This window comes from Dermacentor andersoni, chromosome 11, assembly GCF_023375885.2.
Source record: "Dermacentor andersoni chromosome 11, qqDerAnde1_hic_scaffold, whole genome shotgun sequence".
NCBI classification, from domain to species: Eukaryota; Metazoa; Arthropoda; class Arachnida; order Ixodida; family Ixodidae; genus Dermacentor; species Dermacentor andersoni.
Window position 1 is genome coordinate 117,415,534 of NC_092824.1, and position 27,845 is coordinate 117,443,378.

The following is a 27,845-nucleotide window of genomic DNA, read 5'->3' on the forward strand; positions in this document are numbered from 1 at the left end:
CTCAAGCTCAGCAGTAGAACGCGTAGCCATCTCACTATCAAGGCAAGTCCTACAAAGGCACCTTACTTGCTTGGAAGAGCAGTTCCTTGCCACCCGCACCGCAGGCTTCCAGGTTCACAAAAGCAGCCACCTCCTTTGCCCATTTGTGTTGCGTGATAAAACCGTGTGAACCCTGAAGCAGAGACCACAAAGAAAAAAAATAAGTAAAAATAAAATGGAAGTGTTTTCCGTGCTGCTTAAACATTTTTTTTTTCTTCTGTTCTGTGTTTTTATTATCTTTTCTGACACTTTATTTTACGGGGTGTTTAAGGAGTGAACAAATGTGCAGCTGTGCAATATATAAAGTTTTCGGTGCCCTGTAAAACAGCTTAATTTGAACTGAGCTTTTAGTCGAACTGCTGTTTGTTTGCCAGGGACAGCAAAAACCAAATATAGCAGCTCATGTGGCCGAAAGCTAATCTGAAATGACAGTTACAAACCGATGAGTAATCAAAGTATGGTGGGAGTTGAATATCCCTAAGTCTCAATATCGAAGTCTCACATATACAGGAAGTAGCAAACCAACTGCAGCTGTCTCAGAACACAATGTCACCACTGTTACCCTGTTTTAACCAGATTTACATGAACCAGTACATTGAACCTTGATATTATGAAGTTGCATCTGACATAACACTACCTTTGTTATATATCTGGTATTTATTATAAGCATGTATTCTTTACATACTGATATCTGGAATAAACATTCAAGATTTCTTCTTCTTCCTCGGTCTTAGTCCCATTCAGTTGTGGGGTTGGCTCTTGTAGATCACAGTCTCCATTTTTCTCTATAGCGGGCATTGTCATTTTAAATTTACTTCGTTATATCCAATAATTCACAATATCTGTGTTCATTATACCAAGCTTTGACGTACTCAGTTCATTTTTTGTTCTGTAGGAGTCTAGATATGCTTCATATGTCCAGATATACATTCATTACTTGCAGCTGTATCACAGTTTGCCATTAATCACATCTTATGCAACTCGGGGATATTGAACTTGTGGAAATCAAAAGCTTGTGGTCACAAAGAAGACTGACGCAACCAGAGTCGAACGCCTTTAATGCATTAGGATTCGCATAATCTTTAGCCTTGCAAGTTCTGCAGAAATTCACAAGGTGGAGAGATGTTCAAAAATGAGAAGATTGGTATCGACCTGATTGTTGCCTGTAGCTACATTCTACTTTAAGGTGGATGGCCAACATCACCTTTCCTAAACACATAGACCTACATTGCTATGCAAAAGCAGACATGATACGACAGACAGTCAGTCTGCTCACAAAAGTCGGACACAATGACATTTATAAAGGACCTGCCATCACTGACAAGTAGACAGATGAATTGTCTGCTGTCAGATCATTGTGTGTACGTGGCAAGCACTGGCAAAGTGACAAGACCAATTGTCTGCGCAGACACTAGAGGAAGAGACAAAGAAACAAATTATGCACAAACCTGCAGGATGTTTTCTTCTGCTCCATTAAACAGGAAAATGATGGGATGGGGCAGTGGTTCTTTCCTCCTTGAAAGGACGTGAAGGATCTCCAGCATAATGGCACAACCAATGGAATCATCGCTGGCACCTGAAACGAGTTAATGGAGGTCTGCTATTAAAAAGATATTACTCAAATAGTCTTATTTACAGTGCAGGAAACATCACTGCTTCTAACCAGCTGTGCTCAAGCATTCTCAATAAAGTTGTCAAATTTTTAGCAATTTCCACTACTTCGCCATTAACTTCCTCACTACTTCACAATGGTTTCAATTACCATTAAATTGTCCAGTGAAAAATTTAATTAGAAAGCTAAAACCTTCTTTATTCCCTAGTTTTGGCTCAATCAGAATTATGTTTTCGAAGAAGTATAGTTCTCATTCCGCCATTACAATAACAAAGGTCTTTCAGTTGTCACTTGATAATGACTCTCAACCTGACCAGTGAGAAGTAGAGAATGTGACTTGCACTGCATATATAAGGTAACAACGATTGATTCATGGGGTTTAGCATCCCAAGGAAACACAGAAACTATGAGAGGTGCCATTTATGAGGGCTCCCAATTTATTTTGGTTACCTGAGTTCTCTTAAAATTCATTTTGTTCCCATTAAAATGCAGGTGCCCCAACAGAAAGATAAACCTGCAACCTCCTGTTCAGCAGCACAGCCCACAGACACTGAGCCTGAGCCAATACGGCACGTTCAGGTAGCAAGCATTCCCCACTCAATCAATGGTCCACTTCAATGTTCTCTAATTTAACACTTTTTCACATGTTCACAACATGGGTTTCAGAAAACCTAATCATGTGAACAATTTTCATTGCTCACAAATAATCCAAACATAGTCCTTGACTACAGTTTATTTGCCAAATGGTGTTCTTTTTAAGAATTTTCAAAGGCTTTTGCAAGGTACACCAGAAATTATTACAGTGCAAATTGTATTTATTTAACCCTAAATTTCTCACCTGGCTCGAACTTTTTTTGCTGAACTCCCATCTACTCCAACATCTCAATAAGGCTCTGGCCTAGCTCATGCTTTTTCTTATCACCATTAACACATTATAGATACCTTAAACCTGTGTTTCATTTAATATATACACCTGTCTGCTGATCACTGCATTATCTTTCACAAAATAGATAAATAAATTGTAATTTTTAAGCCCACTTTAGAATCCTGCATGGATGAATGAACCATTTTTACTATGTTGCCAGAACAACGGTAAGATAGACAAATTGAATTAGTTATACTTTATGCTTTTAACACTCCCACACTTTCTCAGTATGATAAACATAGCCCTCAGAATTATTTTGTTGCTGTGGAATGCTGCTTTTTCCCTCTCTCATACAGGCATTTTGTTTGAATGTAATTATATACGGTAACCTTCTAAAAATGTCTAATGTCACTTCTATTATCCCCACTCCCACTAGCCGTGCCATTGTTTCGTTGCAAAGGCTGCAACTTTAATGCAGAATTAAGTGCTACCGCACATAATGTTGTGCCATGGATTGTTTTGTAGCAACAAATCTAAGGCTGCAACGTTAATGCAGAATGAAGTGCTATACCGTACGTCATGGTACAGAATGGCAACATTCCATGCATGCTAATTGCAACTCCTACTTGGCCGCAGAAAAGGTCTGAAAAAGTTTGGTGTTCAGACAACACACTATGACAGTCACAAAATATATACCAGTAAAATAAAGCTTCATATTCTTTTTTTAAACCTAATTGGTGTGAGATAGACGTTGGCACAAACAAAACGATGTGGTTTCAGCCAAGTGATTTTCTGGCAAATTCTCTCACGTGTGCATGAAGCATCCTTAATAAGATTTAGCCAACAAGGTATACATATATATGCCCAACATGCCAAATGCACTCATTGTCACTGGCAAAGCGCGCCCGCACAGAAGCTAATGCTTTAAATTACTGAAAACACAGGCGTTTTATTATCGTACTAGCGTGACACACACACACGCATATATACGCACGCACCCACACGAGGCAACCAGGAAACATGCACGTGGCATATTGCAATAGAGTGACCTCCAACAAAACAGCAGACAGGTGGAAATGTCCCTGCATAAGGTCAAACTCATTATTCATGCTTTATCGAGCCACACCCAGGAACAGGGATTCAGCTCCAATGGTGTTTGATCTACAGCGGACAGGTGTTTCAAAATAACTTATTGAAGGAGGCTGTACGTGGATATGGTGATAAATCAATGTAAAGTCAGCTTTACCACACTTCCTGACTTTAAGTGTCCTAGCTAGCTAGCTAATTCCTTTTGTATTCATGTATGACACGCGGCATGCATATACATGTGATGCTGTGGCAGTTTCGTCGTTCCGTATTTAAGCTGACAACCGTTGGCGGTGCGGTCGTGAGCCTGCGCAAGAAAAACACTCGTGCCCCGCAATGCTAGCTGGAAACAAAAACCGCAACCATCTGCAAGCCCGCAGCGCCCAGCCCAGGGCGAGAGCAAGTAGTCCGAACTAGCTGACCTTCGTAAAGAACAACTATGTAACCAGTTGTGAAACTGTTAGCGTACCACGACTGAACACACATTTAGTACACGACTTTGAGGCATTTATTGCTCAAGGTTGCAAAAATGTATTTCCCGTGCCGGCTGGGTACGTGTACATCCGCTGTTCCACCACCATAGTTATGCCACCACTCACCGCGTCAGGTGACTTCGCGCGCGATGTTCGGTCCGGCAAGTGGAGCGGTTCTGCTTGTAAAACAAGTAACACAACACTTATTCAACGGTGTTGTTCCCGTTGCAGCAGGTCTGGATTTTATGTTCATTCGCTTGACCATGTTCAGGACATCCGCCGTTTTCGGCTTTAGTTCATGGGCTCTCAGATGTCACCGCCAGTGAACTCCGAGAGAGGTGAGTACGATCCAGGATCTCGTCTACCATACTGCCTTGCCTCGTCTAGTACTGCCAGGTTGAGTATTCCTCCGTCAAAGGCGCAAATTGATTGAGCACGCGTTTAAGCACGAAACCTAGGAGTACTGAATGCTAGGCGCATAGGTATTCCATAGTGATGAAAAATGGCGCGAAATAACAACGGACGAGAAAGAAATACATGAAAGAAAGCACTCATATCGTTTCTTTTTCGTCCCTTATTATTTCGTGCAATTTTAGTCAGTACGGAGCCTAGCTAGCTTAAATGGCAAGCCGCTGTTTTCGCTTAGTTGTACGGGTCTTTTTGATGCAACACTTTACGGCATTCGGCATTCGCTCGTTTCCGTGTGGAGTTCCGACTGTTTGTGCGCCCTTGAAGATTAATAATTCACTTCGGGAACATTACTAGCTTGAGAACGACTGCGGTACAGCATTAGTAGTAGCACCAACGAATATTCTGCCAATTTATTCGTATACATTTTACATACAGCGCCAATTCTGATTTCTTGGATATTCGCGGCAACCGATCTTCCGTGCCCATCGTTTTCCCGCCAAAACAGAACTGAGCTAAACTAGGCACATCTTACTCAATCATTTTTTCGTTTTTATTAATTTACTTATTTTGAATAATAGTTATATATTGATGTTGACGCAAGTTCTCTCATTTTTTTTAATGCAGCGATTTGCATGAATTGAAAGCCACGCACTGTGCGAAGCTTTCTGTGCTGTGTTCGTTCATTGACGATATTTGGCGGTGATGTTGACGGCCTACGACAATCGAGATGCGATGCTAAATATTACCTTGCGTGCACACTTGTGTTTGTCTACGTAGTGCACAGGACACACAGTGAGACGTGTTTACTCGAGGCGTTGTTGTGCGGCATTGTTCGTAGCCTGCGAGAAAGTTATCACTGTCATTCCCTGGCACGGGCGCATCGCATCGTGGTTGATTCGCTGGACAGCCGTTCGCATGTCTTGACGCTGCGGTGCTTTAGTGCAGCTGCACGCCCCGCGTCAGTGGTCCGCATGTACAAATTTGCACGGTGTTCATATTTGAGAAATAGTATGAACATGCCGCATCATATACCTTGATCTAAAATATTTAGTTTGTACGCAACTGCGGCCATGTCTAGCAGTAGTGTTTCTTTTATTGAAAATGCCCCAAATGAAGCATGCTTTCTGGCGGTGCTTTTCCCTTCTCCTGCTATTATACTATGTATGCAAGCTGTCATGAGTGAAGAGTGGCTATTTGGCTATGGACCCATTTCGTCAGGGTGTTGGCTTTATGCATTCTTTGTTCCCTCCTTTAGAGCGTAGCTATTTGGTGCCCTGTTCCTGCGTTGAGGGTCGGCGTGCCTCGGCGTATCCGAACGAACGAGCACAGCGGAGGATGAAATAGCAAATGCGGAGCACAGTGACGGATGAAAGACTGTGAAAGCGAACAGAGCGTGAGGAGGTAAACGGAGGAGGCCACCTTGAAGCACCACCAGATGGCGCCCACATCCATGGAAAAGGACAAAGGGAAGCAGGGACAGGTAGGAGAGAGTGAAAGGGTGATTATCGCCGGCGACTCAAACCTGGCTGGGTGCTCAGACGCAATTGTGGAAAGGCTGAAAGGCGATAAAAGAGTGGCGGTAGGGATATTTCCAGGGCGGACACTGGGTTCTGTCATGAAGCGAGCAGAAGAAAAGCTAGCGGAAAATGCCCACGTGCGCAACCTTGTCATAGCAGCAGGTGGGCTAAATGACGTCCTAAACAGGAAAGGGACAGGACTAGCCCAGCGCTTGGCGAGGGGGGTGAACGACTTGCGCAATTTATCCCCTCAGGTGCAGATCGTGGTGTGCGCAGTGCCGGAGGTGCCTGTACGTGACAATCACGTACAAAGAGCCGTAGTGGCTGCTAATGAGGCGATATGGAAAATGAGCCGAGAGAAAGGCTTCGAGGTTGTCGAAGGTGCGGTTGTTTTAAACGAGACAGGATCCACTTCAATTACAGGTTGGCACGAGAAGTGGGCTGGTGACTTGGTGGTCGCGCTGTTGCTTTTTTACAAGGCCCACGGGCGCTCAGGAGGCCAGAGTAGGTAGTAATGAAGTAGGTCCCCTAGGGGAACCTCAGAAGAGCATCGCCATCGATAACGGAAAAAGGAGGAAATCAAGAAGGAGAGCTACAATAGGCTGCAATAGCTGCAATAGGCTACAAAAACATGCAAGGCGGCAGAAGAAAGGAAAAGTGGGCAGAGATTGAGGAGCAGTTAAATAGAGAACAAATAGGGGTGTATGCGGTGAGAGAAACGCACCTTAGAGACTCAGAAGAGCCGCCAGTGATTGAGAATTATGTTTGGGAAGGGTGCAACAGAACTAAGTCGGAAAGAAAGGGAGGGGAAGTCTGAATGCTCATCCATCAGGGAGCCAAATGGAAAAGAGTAAATTGAAAATGTCAAGAGCATCTTTGGATATAAGGTACAATGAGTGGGAAGAAAAACTTGGCTTGGCGTTACGTATTTGTGGACCGGAAATAATTACAGAGAAGAATAAAGAGTTAGTGGAATGCATAAGCGCTGATATTAAAGGTTTTGGGAATGGTGCTGAAATTATCCTATTAGGTGACATGAATGCCCACATACAGGATTTAGATGGCTATACCGACAACAACGGGAAGTCAGTGCTAGACCTTTGTGAGCAACATAACCTCGTTATCGTGAATACAGGGCCTAAGTGTGAAGGGCAGATCACGTGGGAAGTGGGAAACTGGCAATCAACCATTGATTACTGTTTGATGACAGAAGGAATTAATGATAAGTTGAGAGAAATGGTCATTGATGAGGAAGGGAGGGGGGGGAGGGGGGGCAGCATAGGGAGTGACCATAAACACATCATTTTGAAAATGAGATATGTAGTTGGGAAAGAGAGCGAGGAGTGCAAAATTGCCAGTCCAAATTTGAATGCTGAACAAATAACAAATATAGTCACTAGAGTCAAGGAAGAACTTGGCAAATGGCCAAATAAAGAGTGTGAATATAGTGAACTTCTAAGTGTAAGAACGACAGAAATACGGAAAGAGAAACAATATGTTCGTTGGAAAGGAAAGAAGAACCGAAAAGCTGGTGGAACAGGGAGATACGACAAGCGATTGCCGAACAGAAAGCATCGTAAGAGCACAGGCAGGCAAAGAAGGCGCAGTTGCCGCAGGATGAAGTAGCCAGTAGATGGGAAATATACCGGGAGAAAAAGTCTGTGGTTCAAATACTAGTGCAAGCAAAATTAGAAGGTGAAAGTGAACGTTGGTTGTCAGAAATATGTCAGAAAAAGAAGGCCGCACCTAGAATATTTTGGAACCACATAAAATTATTAAGCAGGAAGTCAACAACAATACAACATATCCTAGACGAAGATGAAAACAGTCTGGAAGGAGAAGCGGCAATAAATTGCATCCGAAAAATAACAGCCGAATCTTTCCAAGGCAATGCCGAGGCTGTATTTGAAGAAAAAACGAGCATGGAAAAGACCCAGGTGGAAAAGGAGCTGGTGCCAACAAATTTCAACTGGAAGAAAGCAGAAGAGAGAATTCCTAAGCGCACAGCCACAGGGCTAGATGAGGTTCCCGTTAGGCTGATTAATGAACTAGGACCAAAAAGTAAGGAAGCTCTGGTGAAAGCAGTGGAAAAAGCTTTAAAAGATAGACGAATACCAGACAGTTGGCGACAAAGTAGAATGAATTTAATTTATAAAGGTAAGGGGGAGAAAGATAGAATTCACTTGTATAGAGTGTTGACCATTACATCGGTAATAAACAGGCTAACAATGCAGGCAATCAAATTAAAGCTTCAAGCATGGGCAGAGAATAATGGAATTTTGGGAGAACTTCAGTATGGCTTCAGAATACATAGTATGCACATGTCGTCACATCCGCTGCTGTCGTCGGCTTCCGTACTACCTTCCGCCATCTTGGGGTACCTTATCAACAGGCGCGCGCATAGGCTGGCATAGGCCTATAGGTTCCCCAACATGGCGCTGCCGTAAACCGGAAGCCGCAGAGTATCGTTGAATGACGTACGTTCATACTATGTATAGGTAGGCGTTTAGATGATAACTTATTTGTTCTTACTCAGTGTATTGAAATATCAAAAGTAGAAAGCAGACTGTTATATGTGGCCTCTTTAGACATTACAGAAGCCTATGACAACGTAGATCGCAACATTTTGTGGGATATTCTGGAAAGGGAAGGCTTAGGTGACGATTGTCTACAGCTTTTGAGAGAGATTTACCTAGAAAATACTGTTTGCACTGAATGGGAAGGGATGAGGAGCTAGGAGAAAGTTCATATGAACAAGGGACTGAGGCAGGGGTGCCCTTTATCCCCGCTGCTGTTTATGATGTACACGGCAAGAACGGAAAGGGCGCTAGAAGGAAGTAATATCGGGTTTAATCTGTCATACAAACAGGCGGGTACAGAAATAGAGCAGCAGCTCCCAGGTTTATTTTATGCGGACGACATTGTGTTGCTAGCTAACAAGCAAAGTGATTTGCAACGTCTGGCTAATATCTGTGGGCAGGAAGGCAACAATTTAGGTTTGAAATTTAGCGTTAGAAAATTGGGTGTTATGGTATTCAATGAAAGCAGTGAACAGACAGTGGAGATACAGGGCCAAGAAATACCTCAGGTAACAGAATATAAATACCTTGGTATATGGATAAACGAAGGCAATAGATATATGGAAAGACAGGAAAAAACAATAACAGTGAAGGGGAAGAGAAATTCAGCCATAATGAAGCACAAAGCGTGATGGGGATACAATAAGCATGAGGTGCTTGGCAGTATGTGGAAAGGCGTAAAGGTTCCAGGACTTACATTTGGAAATGCGGTTGCTTGCTTGAAGTCAGGGGTACAATCAGGTATCGATGGCAACCAACGGTCAGTGGGACAACTTGCATTGGCCGCTCAAGGGAAGACTACGAATCAAGCTGTGCAAGATGATATGGGCTGGACAACTTTTGAAGTGAGGGAAGCTCGCAGTAAAATAGGTTATGAAGAACGACTGAGCAACATGGCAGAAAGTAAATTCGCTGGGAGAGTGTTCAGGTATTTGTACAGGAAAAAACACTGATTCACAGTGGAGGAAAACAACTAGCTAGGGAGTTTACCAGCAAGCATGCGACCGGTGTGGTGACCAACATGGCAACAAATAATGTCAAGCGGAAAGTCAAAGAGGCTGACAGGCCTGCTCTGAGGAACTGCAGAGGAAAAAACAGTATCAGGAAAGAAACAATTTATGATAACTCAAAGGGAAGCTCATTACTTTTCGAAGTGAGATCAGGATGTCTTAAACATGCACTTATAAAGCGAGATACAAGGATGAAGAAGCAAGTGCTTGCTGTGGTAAAGCTAGAAAATCTATGGCGCATGTTTTATTAGAATGTGAAGATATCTTCCCAGCGGTCGTTTTAGGCACCTCTGGCCTCTTTGAAGCCCTTGGGTTCAGCGAGAGCAGGAGGGGGAAAGTAAACATGTCTGCAATAGATATTAGTAAGAGTTAATTGGAATATTCGTGGAAGAAAAGTAGGGAAACAACAAACAGCGGAGACATACAAGAACAAAGTTCACAATAGGGGTTCAGAAAGTTTGATGGGAATTCTTCAAGTTTTTTTCTTCTCATTATTTTTTAAAAATTTTTTAACATAGGTAAGACATTAGGCAATAACAAGAGCTTGGTGGCACAACCCACCGCCCCATTCCAAAGGGGACGTCCATAGCCTCCATCCACCCTGCACCTGAGAAGCCCGAGAAATTAAAATTTAGCTTTCATTGGAAAAAAGCTGAAGGAAATGTCTCTAATAACACGGCTGTAGGACCCGATGAAATTCCAATACAGCTAATTAAACACCTCGGTCCAAAGAGCAAGGCATTGCTGACTAATGCCATAGAACAAATGATTAGAACAAAGAAAGTTCTGGTTGGATGGCAGGTAAGCAAGATGAACCTCATCTGTAAAGGCAAAGGTAATAAGGATAAGATGAGCTTGTACAGGCCAGCTACAGTAACGTCAGTGATATATAGAATGGCAATGTAAGCCATAAAATTTAAACTGTCGTAGTGGGTGGAGAAAGATGATGTACTGGGGGAACTGCAAAATGGGTTCAGGCCAGGCAGATGCTTAGAGGATATGTTTGTACTAACTCAGTAGATAGAGATTTCAGTATCTCAGAATAGACCTTTATCGATAACATTTCTAGATATTAAAGGAGCCTATGACAACGGAGACAGGGAATTGTTATGGGATATTTTTAAGCACGAAGGCATAGAGGACGATTTTGTGAAGCTGTTAAGGGAGATTACCTATTAGAGACAACCGAGTACTAGTTGTATGGGTACCATCTGGGTATCCACCTGGCCACCGGCGCCTTCAGAACAAGCCCTATTGAGAGTCTATACGATGAATCAAAGGAGTTGTCCCTTCACCTACAAATGACATATAGCAGTTTTACATATTTCCTCAGAGTACAGCCTAACCTATGACATCCTCGCTACACACGCGTTAATGATATAGCATGTGCTGCACTATTCCATAATCGACCCTCAGTAAGAGAGTCTTCTTCAATGCGAGTCAGAAAACTTAGTCATGAAATGGGTGTCCAAATCCTCGAACATTGCCTAATGGCACCAGTAAAGCTGTTACTGCTGTGATAATAGCAAACCGTTTAATGCGACAGATCATTTGCAGGTGTTACAAAATACGCCCCAGATGCGCACATACATAGGCACTTTAAAGAGCTCCAGTCAACGTACACCTGCCCAGAGTTTTACACAGATGCTTCAAAGTCGCAAGCTGGCGTCTCTTATACGGCTGCTGAATCATCATTTTCGCAATCTGACGTTCTACATCCTGAAACCAGTATCTCCACGGCAGAGGCCTGTGCAGTACTGCCGGCTACTAAACACATTAAGAGAGCAAGGCTCCCAAGGCCACTATATTCACCGATTCCTTGAGTGTCATCAAAACTTTACAACAGTTACAAAAACAGAAGAATCCTGTAATAAACAGCATCTATTCATTGCTCTGCAATACGTATGCATCTAACCAACAGGTTGTAATATATTGGATGCCTGAGCACAGTTGTATAGAGGGTAACAAGCTTGCAGATAAAATGGCAACGTTCACAGCAGCAAAACCTAGAAATCTGTCCACACCTGTTCCTGCCACATACTTGAAGCCATTCCTATGCAGAAAATTCAAGAGCTATTGGTGACATTTGTGGGATCAGCAAACATTGAATAAGCTCCATGTAATTAAGCCACTTTTATGGAACTGGCCATAATGAAATTATGACGATGTGATGTTCTCTTCTGCCGCCTGATAACAGGGCCTACATGTGGTACACATTCATTCTTTTAACTGGCATTGAACCTACCCACTGTGGCAGATGTTGCGAATGGCTGACCGTACTCCATGTCCTGCTGGAGTGCCGGAAAGCAGAAGCAGAATGAAGGAGGCACTTTCCTTTGGTAAGTAAACAATTTATCCCCTTACATCAGACACTGTTTCTTGGCCCAGAACCTGTTTGAAAGCAAGGCAGTGCTTAACTTCCTACATGATGTTGCGCTGCATGTTATTTTAGCCCGAGAGATTCATAGCCTTCTGTCTGTCTAGAGGGTACTGCTGCGAGCGTCCCGTTTTCTAGAGCACATGCCTCCAGACCCTTGTGCTCAAGGGTCTTAGTGAGGTGGTAGTGCTAGTGAAATTCACACATTTTTCTGTGTTACTTCATTTTAGAATATATTTTGAAAAAGTAAACAGAGATGCTGACTAAAAATGATACAGTTTAAGAAAAAAACAGAAAACTTCAAGATGTTTCGGCTTCCGTATGGAAGCCTTGTTCACAAAAAAGTGGCTCAACGAGGTGAGCTTATGTTCGTTTTAGTATGTGACCAAGGTGCCTAGCATTCGCTGGTTGAAGATTGCCATAATTTCTGTCTTGCAGTTTTTTTTTTTTTGTAGTCTGGACAAGAAGAGATTCCAAATACTGATGGGAACACCACTTTCTTTTGTAACTATGCTTGCCTTGTCCCAGTCAAGCTCATGATTAGAAGTTTTCACATGTTCCGTGAGTGCGTTGGGCACAACGTTCTTCTTTCTGACATCATTCATATGGTCTTTCAGCTGTCTTTCAAAGTTTTGGCTCTCGCTAGTGTAAACATAGTCACAATATGTGCAGGGAATTCACAGTCTGCACAGGCTCATGTCTCTTATGGTCATCGCCCAGATCACTCGTCCTTGACATTATTTTATTACTTGCATATTTTACGTACCTTACAGCGAATAATTTAGGCCTCTAAAAACTTTGCTACATCTGACACGTCATTTAGCGCATCATCGACTTCCTCACACCATTTCTTGGCACTCTTTGCCGATCCCTGGCCCTTGTGCAAAAATCACCCAGACATCAAGTTGTATGGGAAGGTCAAAAAGGTAATGAAGTGGTAGGAATTCATCAAGGGCTGAAGCAAGGATGTCCTCTGTCTCCTTTGTGTTCGCACTTAGGTTAAGGGCATAGAAAGACAACAGGAAGAAAGCAAATTAGGGTTTGATTTATGCTATGTGCGCAATAGAAAAATGGTGCAACAGAAGCTCCCTGGACTGATGTATGCAGACAACATAGTGCTATTGGCAGACAATAAAAGAGATTTACAGACACTTGCGAATATCTGTGGCAACGCAACGACAGGTGTAGGCCTTATGTTTAGCTCAGAGAAATAGGGAATTATTATTTTTAATGTAATAGTTCTGCGGAAACTCGCAAGGTGGAGAGAATTAACAAAGGGAAAATGAGACATCCACCCAAACGTAGTTAAGTGCTACAAACCAAACCCATACAGGTTCCTTGAAAGGAAAGCTTCGCAGTTGAAGAAAAATTCGTCCGCAGAACTATTCCGCAGAACTATTACGTCAAACTTGCGTTTGCTTCTGAGTTGATAAATTCAACTTGCCTGCCATCTGCTAACCGCCTGGTTAGCTCAGATGGTAGAGCGGCTGCCCCTGAAAGGTGGTGGTCCCACATTCGAGTCTCGGACCACTACAAATTTTTCTTCAATCGCGAAGCTTTCCTTTCGAGGAACATATGTGGGTTTCCTTTGTAGCACTTAACTATGTTTGGGTGGATGTCTCATTTTCTCTTAATTAATGATTTTTAATGAAGAGACGAGTAATTATGTGGTGTCAATTCAACAGCAAGTCATACCCATATTCAAGCAATATAAATACCTCGGCGTATACCTAAACTAAGGAAAGACTTACTCAAGCACCTACTAAAAGAATCTGGAATTAAAGGGGAAGCATAATGCTGCAATAATGAAACACAGCACTGTGGGGCCACAATAAGTACTGAGATGATGCGTGGAATCTGGTAAAGAGTAATGGTGCCAGTGCTAACATTTGCAAATGCCATTGTGTGCTTAAAATTGGACATCTTGTCGGGGGTTGGAAGTTAACCAAAGAAGGCCGGTTGGCTTTGCAAGCCCACGATAAAACCACAAACGAGGCACTGCAGGGTGACATGGGTTGGGCCTCTTTTGAAGTCAGAGAAGCACAGAGCAAAATTAGTTTTGAAGAAATACTCAGGACATGGATGGAAATAATTGGGCAGCTAAAGTGCACAGGTATCTACTTGAAAAACGTGGACACAGAATGGAGGAAGAGGTAAAAAAGTTGGCGACCAAATACAGGGTAATTGAAACTGTAAACAGACAACCAGGAAGCATCAGAAAGTGAGAAACATAGACAGTTAATTGGATGCAAAGAATTGAAACGAAAAAGAATCATGGAGATTTACAAGAATGAGAAGAAAAAAAATTAGAAGGGAGAATCTGTATGATAAAACAGGGAGCAGTGCCTTGCTATTTGAGGCTCGAGCTGGTTGGCTAAGGACAAACACATACCAGAACAAATATTCGGAACTAGATGAGGCATGTGTATGCTGCAGCAAAAATCCGGAGATCACTTGGCACATCCTGGTGGAATGCAAAAAAATTCACCCAGTGAGAACCGTAGGTAACGTACACCTTCCAGAAGTGCTTGGGTGTAAAGTGGGCGGAAGAGTCAACTGGTCAGCAGCTGAGATAAACAAGAGATGTTTAGAGTATTGGTGGAAAAAAAGCAGGGAAGAGATTGATACAACCGGATCTCTTAGTCATAGCTAGTGGTGCAAGGTAGATTCTGAAGGGGGGGGGGGGGGAGAGATTAAGGAAAAGTATAAAAAAATGCTAGATAAAAATATTTGTCACCACCCCGTTTCAAAGGGGATGCCATTAAATTGTCATAATCACAATGGCACTGGCCGTGCAGGGGAAACAAAAAGAACCAGAAAGCTTGCCTTTGCACATAACGTTCGCCGGAAGCGTTTCCTGGTAGAGATTACGATTGCATAAGCTGCAGCTGCCGGAAAGTGGCAACTGTGTGGCCAGTCTATATATAGTGCCGCGCGTTGCGGCTCTGCCAGTCTGTGCTGTCATCGGTGCGATGTCTTAATATATTGCGAAATAAAAAAAGTAAATAAATTGCCAACGATTACGTTACTTTCTAATGCAAAATTTGAGCGCAACCCTTCAGCTGTTTCGGTTTTTCGATATATTGTGGCAAAGAATTCGAGCAAGACATGTATGCACAGTTACCCAGACAACTTTTTATTCACACATATTCCTTCTTCAAGAAACATTGCACTCCAAGTTCTTAATTGTCATGAGGGAAGCTTTGTGGTCGAAGAAATAGACGGATATGTGCTCGACTTGCTACACCAATGCCTGGTTCTCAAAGACGAGGTCTATGCAAGTATTTCGTGAGGTTGTCACAGCTGTGGGAGGCTTTACGAGCGAGAGGAACGGGATGTTCTCCCGCATAAGTGGTACGAAATTCCTGTTTGTCATTATATCTACATTAAAGTCCCCCACTATTAACATTGGTGTGGATCGATGGGCGGTTAATGCAAGTCGCAGTAAGTGCATGACATCCTTGGTGAGTGCGGTAGGGGAGAAGTAGAAAGCCACTACCAGCAAGCCATTGGCCAACTCTGCGGCGCACAGTTCAACTTCACCTGACGTGCCAAACATTTCGATCGGTATTGCAGAGAGACCCGTACGCAAGTAGATAGCCACTCCTGCCGCTCTGTTGTGGTTCTGCAAGTGCCACAGCAGTACTGGTAATCTATGATTTCGAGAGGCTCTTCGGCATTCATCCAGGTTTCCGTAAGGCAAAGTACAGGGGCATGCCGTAGAATGTGATTGAGATCTACGTCCTTGGCATGTGCGGCAAGGGAGCGAATGTTAAGCGCGGAGATCGACAAGTGTTGCGGCTGTTCAGTCATGGCAAGGCACGTGGCGGTGATGGTGTCAAGTTTGCGGGACTGCAACCGATGAAATTCATCGGCGCGCTCTCGGTCGCCGCCACGGTGGAGGGGGGGGGGGATGGATACATGCAGTGGCGAACAGCGGCGGCTATGCGTTTCGGCTTGGGCACATCAGCCGTACATCATCGAGATCAGCCGCCGCCGAGCCGGCGCTACCGGCGCTCTGATTGCCGCCGCACAGGGGTGGCATTGGAGGAGGAGCGAAGAGAGCAAGGCTCGCGCCGTGCGCGAGAGATGGCGCCAGGAGCGCGCGCAGCTAGAGCAGAGCGCGGGCCCTTGCTACGGAGCTGGTTACGGCGAGGGACGGCGGCGCCGCGAAACGCAGGAACGGGCGCCCAAGAGCTGCGCTCTAAAACGTATAGAACTGCGCTCAAATTTCGCATTAGCGAGTATCGTAATCGGCGATTTTTTTAAAGCAAAGCTTTCTTAGCGTCTTCCTTCGACATTACCACTGCTGCTGCTGTCGCGCACACTGCGTCGGGGGGTGGTTCAGAACAGGCGCGAGTAAGAGAGGAAAGGCTACGGGGGAAACTCGTTTTCACCCCACCGCGTCGAATGTGCACAATACCCTCTGGAGCTCCCTGGTCGTCGTCACAGCCGCTTGACAGCTGTAATTACCCTTGCCTCCCCTCAGAAGCATTGCAGAAACTGCAGCGCTTCTCTTTCTGCTAACGTGCAAGGCCAGAGGAGACGCAGATAGAACTGTAGAGAGAAGGAGAGGGAGAAGAGGCAGTTTGCATACAAGAGAGGGGTGGAGGGAAGAGGTGACGTGAGACGGCAAGGAAACCCCGCTACAATGTGACAGCGGTTGCGGTGACACAGGATAAGCTAAAGTTCAAGGTACGGTACAGTACGTTGCTGCTATTTATGAAAAATAAACGCCATGAAATATGTCAAGCGCGCAGAAGCAGAGCCGTATTTATTAAAGCGCACCGCAGGGTCCAGGAGACGCTACGGAAGCGGTCGACCGTCATATCAACACTTCTGTGTCCGCCGCGCCAGCTTTGCGGCTATGGCATTGCTAGAGGTCGTGGATTTGATCCCAGTCGCGGCAGCCACATTTCGACGGGGGCGAAATAGAAGATGCACGTGCGCTTAGATTTTGGGACACGTTAAATGCTATCACGGTGTCAAAATTATTCCGGAGTCCACCACTACGGCGTGCCTCATAATCCGAATGTGGTTTTGGCACGTACAGCCCCATAATCCAATTCAAGTTTAATACTTCTGCCACAATGCGATGTGCCATGTGAGGCAAAGACAACGATCTACCCTCTCAGAGGTTATAAAATATGGCGCAAAACGCCTCAAGGAAACACCTCTTGCTGTGTGTACTGTGTACTACGCAGACAAACAGCAGTGGTGCACGCAAGGTAACGTTTAACATCAACTCACCACTCTCGTGTTAGCCTAAACGTTGAAGAAATTAAGCTTTAGCCGTCAACATCACCACTAATTATCGTCAATCAAAGCATGCAGCACGGTAAGCTTCACTTACATTGATTCCCACAGTGCGTGGGATCCGCATAATTTTTAACCATACTATCTCCTCTCTGGGCTGTCGCACATGAGTACAAAAGTAAGCGCTGCAGCTTCTACAATGCTATTGCGGGCTAACGCCCGTGGAGTGGTTCAGGACAGCTTCAACGTGCACCCAATGCACGGTACAATACACGTTTTTTTAATTTCGCCCCATCGAAATGCTGCCGCTGGGGTCGGCAATCGAACCCGTTACCTTGTGCTTAATAACACAACAAGCCACCGCCGCGGGCTATATGTCCAGTTAGAGAAACGACCACGATGGCATCATGGCACGAGCACATAGCGGCCCAAATATAATGTCATGCCATGTCATGCATATTCTGACATATATCCATTTAAAGAATTGACCACGATGGCTTCATGACCACAGCATGTGATGCATGTCGTCAATTCGAGTCATTCATATCATGTTATGATATGCATGTTATGACATGCATGCACGCCATGGACACATACACACACACATTTAAACGATCCCGGCGTCATCACGACCAGGAGCGCGCGTACCCATGGCCCAAGTTAGACAACATGGCCAGGTTCACTTGATCCACGTAGGAAGATGATTAGATAGATAGATAGATTCAGGTACAACTTTAGAAGGCAGCGGCATTTTCCCTTCAAAGGCGGATGCACACGAGCTTCCACTAATGGGCGCGCACTCTAGACTGACGTCATGAGCCGGATCGCTGGCGACCCTGTCGACGTAGAGCGTCAATGTGGCCGCCCGCGCTTCGAACTGGGCCGAGTGGCGTCAGCTGTGCGCGTCTGCTCTCGTTAGAGTAAATTCACGAACTGTTTATGGTGCACTATCATGCCGGAAATATTATTGCGAGCTTACGATGCACCTTTTGCACCGCATGCATTCGTTCGCTTTTGCTTACACCGAGCATCTCGGCGACAAAGTTGCTCGTGTACACGCTACGTTGAGGCTCCCTGTTACGCCAATACGTGTAGCAGTGGAAGATCATGTTGCGTGAATCGCTGTTCAGGATGCGACCGCTCTTATTCTTGCCGAGGCTCCCTGGTATGGACATCGAGGCGACACAAGGCTCGTTTGGCAACAACGGATCGCGTTCCAATGTCACCTCGCTGTGCTCCACGGCGAAAAACTCGCACGAACACCGTCGCGGGATTGCAGGTTTGCAAAAAGAAAAGTAAAAAGGAACGAAAAAAGTAACTATCACATTCTTAGAACCAGTTTGTGAAAGCACAAAACCAGAAACTATAAATCTGATGCTATTTAAAACCAAGAGACAGGCATCCGTGTATTTATTTAAAATATGAATGAAGCATTTTTGCATCTTTCCTGCTTTGTCTTCTCGCCCCAGGTTTGTAATGGTTTCGATGAATGCATTGCTTTTTTTAAGTACTTGTTAAGTAACAATTGATTCATTTTAAGCCCGGGAAACGAGTATTAAATGTTCCGTGTACTTAATGTAAACAAGCGCAGAAGTCGTGCATAGCTGCTCTAGCTACCTTTGTCCCTTGCAACGAAGCTAAAAAAAATTATTCATGGGGTTTGACGTCCCAAACCACTTTTTGGTTATGAGGGACGCCGTAGTGGAGGGCTCTGGATTAATTCTGACTCCCTGGGTATCGTTAACGTGCACTACAACGCAAACACACGGGCGTTTTTGCATTTTGACAGTAAAGGCAAACATTTCAGTTTCATATTTGCAGAATGGTACGCCTGAGAGGGCACCTGTGGATTAAACCAACGACTGCACTTTAAAAACGTACGCCCGCGGCCGTCGATCTTGCACCATAGCGGACGGCGTGCAGCGTTGTAGCCTCGGCGTCGTACCTCGCAACCGAGCGAACGAGCACAGCAAAAGATGAAAGCGAACGCGAAGCGCATCGGGAGATGAAAGAAGAGAGCGGGAGGAGAAAAGTGGAGGAGAAGGTTACAGTGAAAGCATGAGGCGGAAAGTGGAAGAGCGATGGGGAAACTGTCTGCGCATGCGCCGAGTTGCCGGCGGCCACGGCATCCGCAGCCGCGTGGGCAAACTCATCTGCGCTTCAGAGGGGGCAGTGGGGGGGGGGGGGGGGGTATGAGGTGGGGAGGGCCGCGCTTGTCCGTGGCGTCAGCTGCTCAGGTCAGTCCGCGGTAGCAGCGTGTGACGAGGATTACTGCTTCTGCAAGGGGGCAGTGGCGAGCGGCTACAAGTAAGGCTCGATGTGACGCTCCCTCGGGCGTTGTCGCTGACACCGGTGGCACGATTTTCCCGCGGCGAAGGGCCACTCGTCGTTGGTGGAACGAAAGCGTGATAAGAAAATTGTAGTGCCGCGCAAGACGGGCTGTGCGGCGACGATCGCAACGATATGGCGCCAGAGTAGCCCGCGTCGTCTGTATGGAACAAAGCGCTGCCTGCATGAGCTGAGGTCTGTCAGCGGCGGCGGCTGCGAATCGCACCTACGTGTCATCCACGCGCTGCCTCGCAGTTAGCGTGGCAGTCGCGCCACACACTTCGCTTCGTCTGCAATGTGCCACACGAGACAGATTGTCCGCGCCAGCTACGCAACTCAGCGTTCTCTTCCTAATATAAACCGTGTGCACATATAATCATAATACAAAATATTAACAGGTGAAATGAAAACGCATATAGAGCTGCGCTCAAATTTCGCATTAGGGGGTATCGTAATCGCCGGTGATATACTTTTTTTTCTCGCGCGACCTATAGCATTCCCATACGAGTGCTCTACCAGATCTCTCAAGATATAAAGTCTTATTTACCGAGAAATACGATTTTAGAAGCACGATTATTGAGCGGGACTATTTCCCTAGCCGCGGAGGCAATCAGCTGCCGCGCATCGCTGATTCGGGCGGTGCCTCTCCTGCCTTCTTAAGTTGTAACAGACTGTAGATAGATAGATAGATAGATAGATAGATAGATAGATAGATAGATAGATAGATAGATAGATAGATAGATAGATAGATAGATAGATAAATAGATAGATAGATAAATAGATAGATATATAGATAGATAGATGGACAGATAGATTCAAAGTGCGTAATATAGGCAAAGAATGCCTTGCATTTAAAATCTTGCTATTTGAGAACATGAAACACGTCATGTTATAAATCTTGGGGCATTAGCTGAAGTATTTAGTATTATAATTCATCCCACAGAAATATGTGTGCGATGAAAGTGATAGCTCGTATCTAACAAAAGTCAGTTGACGTAATTGTCGACCCAGGTGGACACATCTTAATTTTAACCGCCTCGCTCAACATAAATTTGTTGCGCTCGATCGTCCACATGCAACACATGGCGAAAAAATGACAAGGATGGAATGACCGCGACGTCATGAAGACGACTGCGTGACAACGAAACGACGAGGACGACAATGGCATGGCACTGGAATCATTGCCACAAAATGACGAAGATGGAACGACCACCACGGCATGACTACGATGCAATGATGACAATGGCGTGGCCACGACTGTGCGACGACGGTGGCATGGCGACCATGGAGTGACGACACTACAGTGACAAGGACGGTAAAATACGTTAACAGCATGACGGTAATAGGATGACGATGCTAAAATGATTACAATGCTATGACGACAATGGTTGACAATGCCAGACTGAAGACGGCCGTATGATGACAACGGGAATGAATGAATGTGTGTTTAGTGGCGCAAGGGCCAGTTATGGCCAAAGAGCGCCATGCCAGTGTTAGTGACTTCGCAGGGGAGTGAGACGACGACGACATTGGGAATCGCTGCGGCAAAATGACGAAGATGGAACGACCATGACGACGACGGAATAATGACAATGGCGTGAATACCATGGGATGACCACCTTCGATTGACGACAAAGGTGTGATGACAACGTGATGATGGTGATGCAGTGAAGACGACGGTGTGATAAGGGATTGACGGAACTGCAACAACGGTACGACGACAATGTTATGACGACGGCGTGACGAAAAGGCATGCCGACAAAGAGATGACAATTGAATAACTACGACGAAATGACGATCGGACGACCACCACAGCATGGCGGCGACTTTTTGACGACGACGCAATGACGATGGAGCAACGATGACATTATGACGACGACGGCTTGAAGATGCAGGCGCGTTGACGACGATGACAACGCAGTGACAGCGACAGAGTGAAGATGGCTGAAGGATGTTGATGACATGACAACGAAGGGATTATGACTGGCATGACAACAAGGGAGTGTTGGTGATAGAGCTTACGTCCGCGCTTGCGTGCACTACCTGCCACTGCGGGCCGCCTCGACTCGCATAATATCTGCTGTTCGCACTATGTTCGGTCCCGTCCAATCGTGAAGGCTGTGCCAGCAGTGAGCAGGGATGACAATTTTTCAACGACGACGGCGTGCCGACGTCATTACATTCAGTTCTAGCTCTTCGGTAAAACAGCAGCAGCAGCGGGAAAGTTGAAGCAAGAGGCAAAGAAGGTTTTGCTGTAATAGAAGCATTGGTGGGAGAGGTGTGCTATTCACTGCCTTAATGTTACACCAAAGGGAAAAAATTTCTTTCGTATCAGTAAATTACCCTTCTGCACGCACTATCAAAAACACCAATATTACCCCGATAAGACGCTTGGTAAGCCAGAAAAATCGCAATAACGAAATACGGGTGGCGACGCCTCCTTGAAGTTGCCGCAGCAGATCGCTGTGGCGTCATGGGTTTTGACAAGTGTCTTCTAAGGCCTAGTTAATGCTTTAGCGGTAAATATAGACTACACTATAGTGTTCTAAACGAGCCAAAGATTGAACATGGCGAGTTTCAGGGAATACTTGTTGAGCCATCGTGGCCTAAATACGAAAATATAATTTGAAATTCGTGGCGTCACAGTTACGTACTGGCGTTGGGGATTCGGCGCGAAATTCAAAAGCAACACGTTCGCACTTTTCTGTTCATAATCAACCTATGATCTCGAAGTTAACGACAACATAGCTTTCAAAGAACGCTTTATCCGTCCAAACTGATTTAGTCTTTTGCTTTAGGGTCCGTTTAAATCAAATTTTTATGATGCAATTCTTAGAAGGATGCATGTCACGTTCTTCCAGTGTGCATTGACGCTGCACACTGCATAAGTGTTTATACTAATTGTAATTTCAATAAAAGTGTTTCGTCGAGAACTAGTACGTTCTTGTTATAGTACTACTACATTTATTGATGATCCATTTACGGCATGCAGCATGCGTTGAGCGTTCATTAGTCACTGCATTATTCATAGCTTAAAAAGAATTTTTTGGCAATTCCCAAAACAGTCACCGAGCAAATTGTAAAAATGCCTTTGCGCTTTGGAAGGCGAATAATACTAATTAAGCGTCTTCGTAGCAGCCAATCTTGCCAATGATATTCCATTGTTGGCCGTCCATTGCTCGGCCAATGAACTTATCACATCCAAGTACGGAACATTGTGGTTTCCAATTTGTTGCATTCGTTGGAAACAACCCGAGACCGCAAACTCGAAATAAATTATTTGCATTGGTATCACATGGCAAAAGCGCACCAAATATTGAATTACGCGCACGCCTCCGGTGCTGGATGCCTTAAATATTGCCACCAAGTTCAGACAAATGATTCATTTATGTCGAGTCTCATAGGTGACGCCCAGTCTGTGTGGAAATTGGACCCAGTCACTCCGTAGATCTAAGCAGCACACCGCCGCTGTCGTAAAACGACAGCGCTCCACGGCCGCGCGAGCGTTTGACAACAGAGTGGGCATTCCAGTCACGGAAACCGTCCGCACACAGCGCGCGCGTCACTATACCATTACAGTAAAGAACTAAAAAGACGCAAGCTCTTATTTGCGGTGCACGCGCGCGCTTAACGACTGGGCCCGGAAGAGGCGCGTCGTCGCCGTCGAGCCTCGCAAGGTTACGTCAGTGGAGCGCGAGCCAGAGGGGACAGCGGGACGTCGAAGGCCGCGCATAATTTGGCCCAGAGGTACCTCGTTCTGGGCGGTCGAGCGCCACCGGGCTCTGGTCGTTGCAGGCGCGACCTTCGCTCGCAGAGGAACCGCCCGACAACGCAGACACGAAGACGATCGCTCGAGAACTCGAGACGATGTCGCCGCGGTGCTCTTCAAGCAGCTGTTCGCGAAAGAGGGGGCGTGGCCGCCGCTAGCAGACGCGCACGTCCTGCTCGCCGGAAAGCGCCCGAACGAAAAAAGCGCCGCGCCTTTAAGTCGAACCGTTCTGTTCCGTGGTGGCGTAATCTCCTGACGTGCCGGTATTTGACGTCCATACAAAAGCAGACGCCTGGGAAATCGAAGGGGAATAGCGCTTTTCGTTCCGCGAAAAACTGCCGCACCGCGCGCCTCTCGGTGCTCCTCTCACTCGTCGGCGAGCCACTTGGATGTTTTCTTTTGGCCAGCCAATCAAGGAACACGGAGTGGTGCACGCGCGAGCGCGCGCGCTCGTCGGAATCGGAAGCCAACTTTAGGATGGCGGCATGGCAGTGCAGGGGGAGATTGAGCGTGACTGAGGGGATGCATCTCGGGGCTTACCTGGGCTGCCTGGCGCTGTGTCGTAGTGACAGTTGACGAGCAAGGAATGCCTCTGATCGACCGCCGGCGGAGGATCCCTGGGCGCCAGGCGCGCGATCACGTTCTGGATGCCTCGGTAGCTCGAGGTGAAGCCGTCGATGAAGTCAAGAAAAAAGGAGCCGTTCGCCTTCTGCACTTCAAACTCGAGCTTGTGCGCGGGTCGCGCCCGCTTCCTGAGCTGCTCCAACTCGCGCACGAGGTAGTCCACGGCGATCGCCTCGTTCTCAAGGCTGCCGACCGTGCGCTGGCCGATCGCCACCAGTTTGGCGAGCCGCTGCCTCGCCCTGGCGCCCACAAACACGCGTCCGTCGTCGGCAAGGTCCGTGGATACGGCGTCCGGTAGAGACAGTTGCAGGCGGCGCACCAGCAGCGCCGTTCCGAGGTAGAACACCAGAAGGCACGCGTAGAACATTAAACCGAGCAGCCGCTTTTGATGCCTGGCTAGCGGCAGCCGCTGGCCGTTTGCTTGAGATGTGACGTAGCTGCCGCCGTCTTGGAGGACTCCGTTCCAGGGTGGCTGGTGCACGCCGTTGGTGCCTTTCTGGCGGTAGCGAAGCGAGCCATCCCTCGTATCGCACGCCATCGCGTCGTGGTTCGCTTGTCTCGATGCCGCTGCTGCTCCCAACACCACCCGCCGCGCCGAAGCCAGCCGAGCGTCGGCACGTGATCACGCAGCCGCCCTTCCCGCGTGCGCTCTCATCGGCGCGGCGCTCGTTCCTCCTTCCGCGTCGACCGCTACCGCTTGGCGGCGTTGACGGCATGAGTCACGTGCTTCCTCTAACGGCAGTGATTGGAGAGAGCGCGGATTCTTACCGTTACCTGGCCGGCGGCGCGCGCAAATTTAAAGAGGAAATACGTTTACGCTGATGTCCGAAGCGTACTTGCCAGCAGTGTGTCATTCCTGCCGGACATGATGGATGATGATTGTCTTAAGTAGTTTTGCCTGCCGTGGAGTGACGATGCAAACGCGGCCAGTTGGTCGGAGAGCAAACACGGAAGAAATGCGCACATAGACTGAGTTCGATCTCTCGTTTCGATAAATAATTCAAGCGAGTAGGCTTGATTCCGTCATCGAAACTTTTCCCGCCGTCCGAATATCTCTCAGCACGGCCTTGCTGTTTCGGGAACTGCCCTTAGAAACGCCTGCTATAAATACACCTTCCCCATCGAATACGTGAGCACTCGACCGAAGCTGAAGCCCGACTGAGGGTTCCACAGTGCAGCATTTATCGTCGTTCTCCGTTACCTTGGAGCGTCCGTGTCACTCGCAGCGCTCCATTCCTTCATTTACGGTGCGAATAGCTTGCTGTGTCCGTATTGCACTGACTTATATACTTACCCTATGCTTATTAAGTATATAAAAATAAGGATATAGCTTACTATATCCTTATTGTATTGGCGTCGTGGTATCGCTGGTTTCGCGCACCGACTCACGCTGCGTTACCATGCAAGCTCGTTTTCTGCAATTAATTCTTTTTCTTGATTAGTTATTTTTTAGCGAACGTCAGACTTGGAAAAGAAGAAAGGCGTATCCTTAGCCGATCAGCAAATATATTTAACGGGCTCTTAGCCCTGTGAGTGGGATCCGTGTAAGATATAACAGACAGCGCTAATTTGCGGGACGTGGCATTGGTAACGTAGCCGGCAGGATGAAATAACTATTTTGGGACGTATTTAAAGAGCACTTAGCCGTCATGAAACATTATTGCAATACGTGCTCCTTACGTGTGTCAGTGTTCTCACAAAGTACGATATTGGGCTAGTTGGTGCATAACTGTCAATGTCTGTGGCGCGAAAGGCCCTCTAACCTTCTGCGCCACAAACATTGACAGACCATGCATGTACTGAAGCCAGCATGTCGGTTACTGCGAAGGGGCCCTCTAACCTTTTGCACCACAGACATTGACAGCCCATGCATGTACTGAAGCCAGCGTGTCGGGTTACTGCGAAGGGTGTGTTGTCCGAGTAGAGGCTCCTCATTGGTCTGGTGCTTGGGCTGTCTTGGTCTTGTTTTATTTATTTATTTATTTATTGTACACTCAGGGCAAAGCATTACAGGGGGGAGTGGGTAATACATAATAACACTGAAATTACAAACAGCAGAGAACAATAAATTACCAAGACATAGATAAGTTGGAATAAGTGATTTGCACAATATATCATTCAATAGAAGCGGTAACAGCAGTTCGAAACAATACAGCGCCAGGAATTGTGGCAATTGAGGAAGGAAGGTGGTTCCAGTCATATGATGTGCGAGGAATAAAAGAATCCGAGAATGTTTTAGTTTTGCATGTAGAAATGCATACCTTATGTATGTGACCTGTGCGGCGTGAAATATATGACGGGGGAAGAAGTAACTCGTAGCAAATAGACTCATGATGAAATATTTTGTGAAAAAGGCATAGGTGTGCAATTTTTCGTCATGATGCAAGTGAAGTTAGGCCCAGGGCAGTCTTCATAGTGGTTACGCTTGATGTACGCCGAAAGTCAGAGAGAATAAACCGCGCTGATTTGCGTTGTACCATCTCCAGTAGGTCGATCAAACTCTTAACACCAGGGCCCCAGATTGATGAAGCATATTCTAGTTGTGAACGTACGAGTGTGGTATAGAGTAGAAGTTTGATGCTAGTTGGGGCTGCGTGAAAGTTACGTCTCAGATATCCGAGTATGCGACTCGCTTTGTTAGTGATGTGCTCAATGTGCGCATGCCAGCTAAGGTTAGACGTAATATGAATTCCGAGGTACTTATATCTTGTAACAGGATCAAGTAACACACCATTAAGACTGCTCCTTAGAGCCAATTGTGTGTATATGGTTCGTTCCGCGCATTCTGCGATATTCTGAGTCAGAAAGCGTTAATTTATTCATTCACCTATCTGTCCGTCCGCCCGTTTGGCCAACTCATTAATTTTTTTTTGTTCCGTGCAACGATCTTTGTTCATTCTATCTTTCTTCGTTTTTGTACGTTGCGAAGTTTGTTTGTTTTTTTCCTCGCCATTACAAGGGCGATGCTTGGCTTTCATTGTGCGTGTGGTGTTTTTGTGTGGTGTCGCATAACGATGCGGAACCAGCTACCCCGATTCCCATTGATTGTGTTCTCGCTGACGGTAATTATGTGTACACTCTAAAAGACTGCTTCCTTCGGCTCCTATATCTCAGAATATAGGAAACATGTTATTCTCTCTATTATGGGCCGTTCTGTACAGCGAGTCTGTAAGTGCACCTAGGAGCGCTCAAAAACGCTGTACACGTATGGCTGTGATAGCGGCTTTTCGGAGAAAAGAAAAAAAGTCACACACACAAAGTTTACATTTCGAAGAAATGTAGGAAATGTCAGAGCTCATATGCATGCACAATTGTAAAGCGTGTGGGTTAATTAGAGGCTAAATTAAATTTGTTATATCCTGGTTTTAGGCCTGTTTAGAGGTGACATATGAAACGCTCGCAGCGTTTCCGCTTTGGGAGGACCAATGACGGCCGCGATTTCATATTGGAAGGAAATGGGGGCCATGCTTTGGGTGACGTATACCGAAACTTTGAAGTTTGTAGGTTATTTATGTGCTTTCAAAATATTTACCGAATACTCCCTTTCTTGCAGTTTTCATGCAGTATACGTGGCGTGTCGTCGGTTTTACCAGTATCCTCGGTATGCGAGGCACATGCCAAGCACGTTGTCTGTGACGTATGGTAAATGTTTGATCTGTGTAGGTCAGTCACAGCGATTGTAGAAAATTACTTATTCAAGCGTTAGAGAGTGTCGTATACGGCCGTTATCCGCAATATATTCCAGAGTTCTAAAAAAACTGTGCTTGACACCGAGTCCGCATTCTGTGGAAACAGAGGGCATCTATGTTAATTGTAACGTCTGGAGAAACTTTAACGATCCTAGCTTAATTAGGAGCTTTGCAAGTAATCACTAAAGCGTCGTACTTGACCTAATTTAT

At 45.9% G+C, this 27,845-nt stretch overlaps 1 protein-coding gene and 1 pseudogene across 1 annotated transcript in view; both read right to left on the reverse strand.

Moving 5' to 3' along the window:
- The window catches only part of LOC126539302 (endoplasmic reticulum metallopeptidase 1-like), a 57,083-nt gene extending 32,428 nt beyond the window's left edge, over window positions 1-24,655 (reverse strand). The window contains exons 1-3 of the mRNA XM_050186067.3: window positions 23,863-24,655; window positions 1,488-1,615; window positions 67-172 (exon numbers count right to left, since the gene is read on the reverse strand). Coding sequence (XP_050042024.1) covers window positions 67-172; window positions 1,488-1,615; window positions 23,863-24,484 — 856 coding nt within the window. The 5' untranslated portion in view covers window positions 24,485-24,655. The remainder of the gene's footprint in view (window positions 1-66; window positions 173-1,487; window positions 1,616-23,862) is intronic.
- Window positions 15,127-18,400, reverse strand: LOC140214162 (uncharacterized; annotated as a pseudogene).
- Window positions 24,656-27,845: the final 3,190 nt, after the last annotated feature.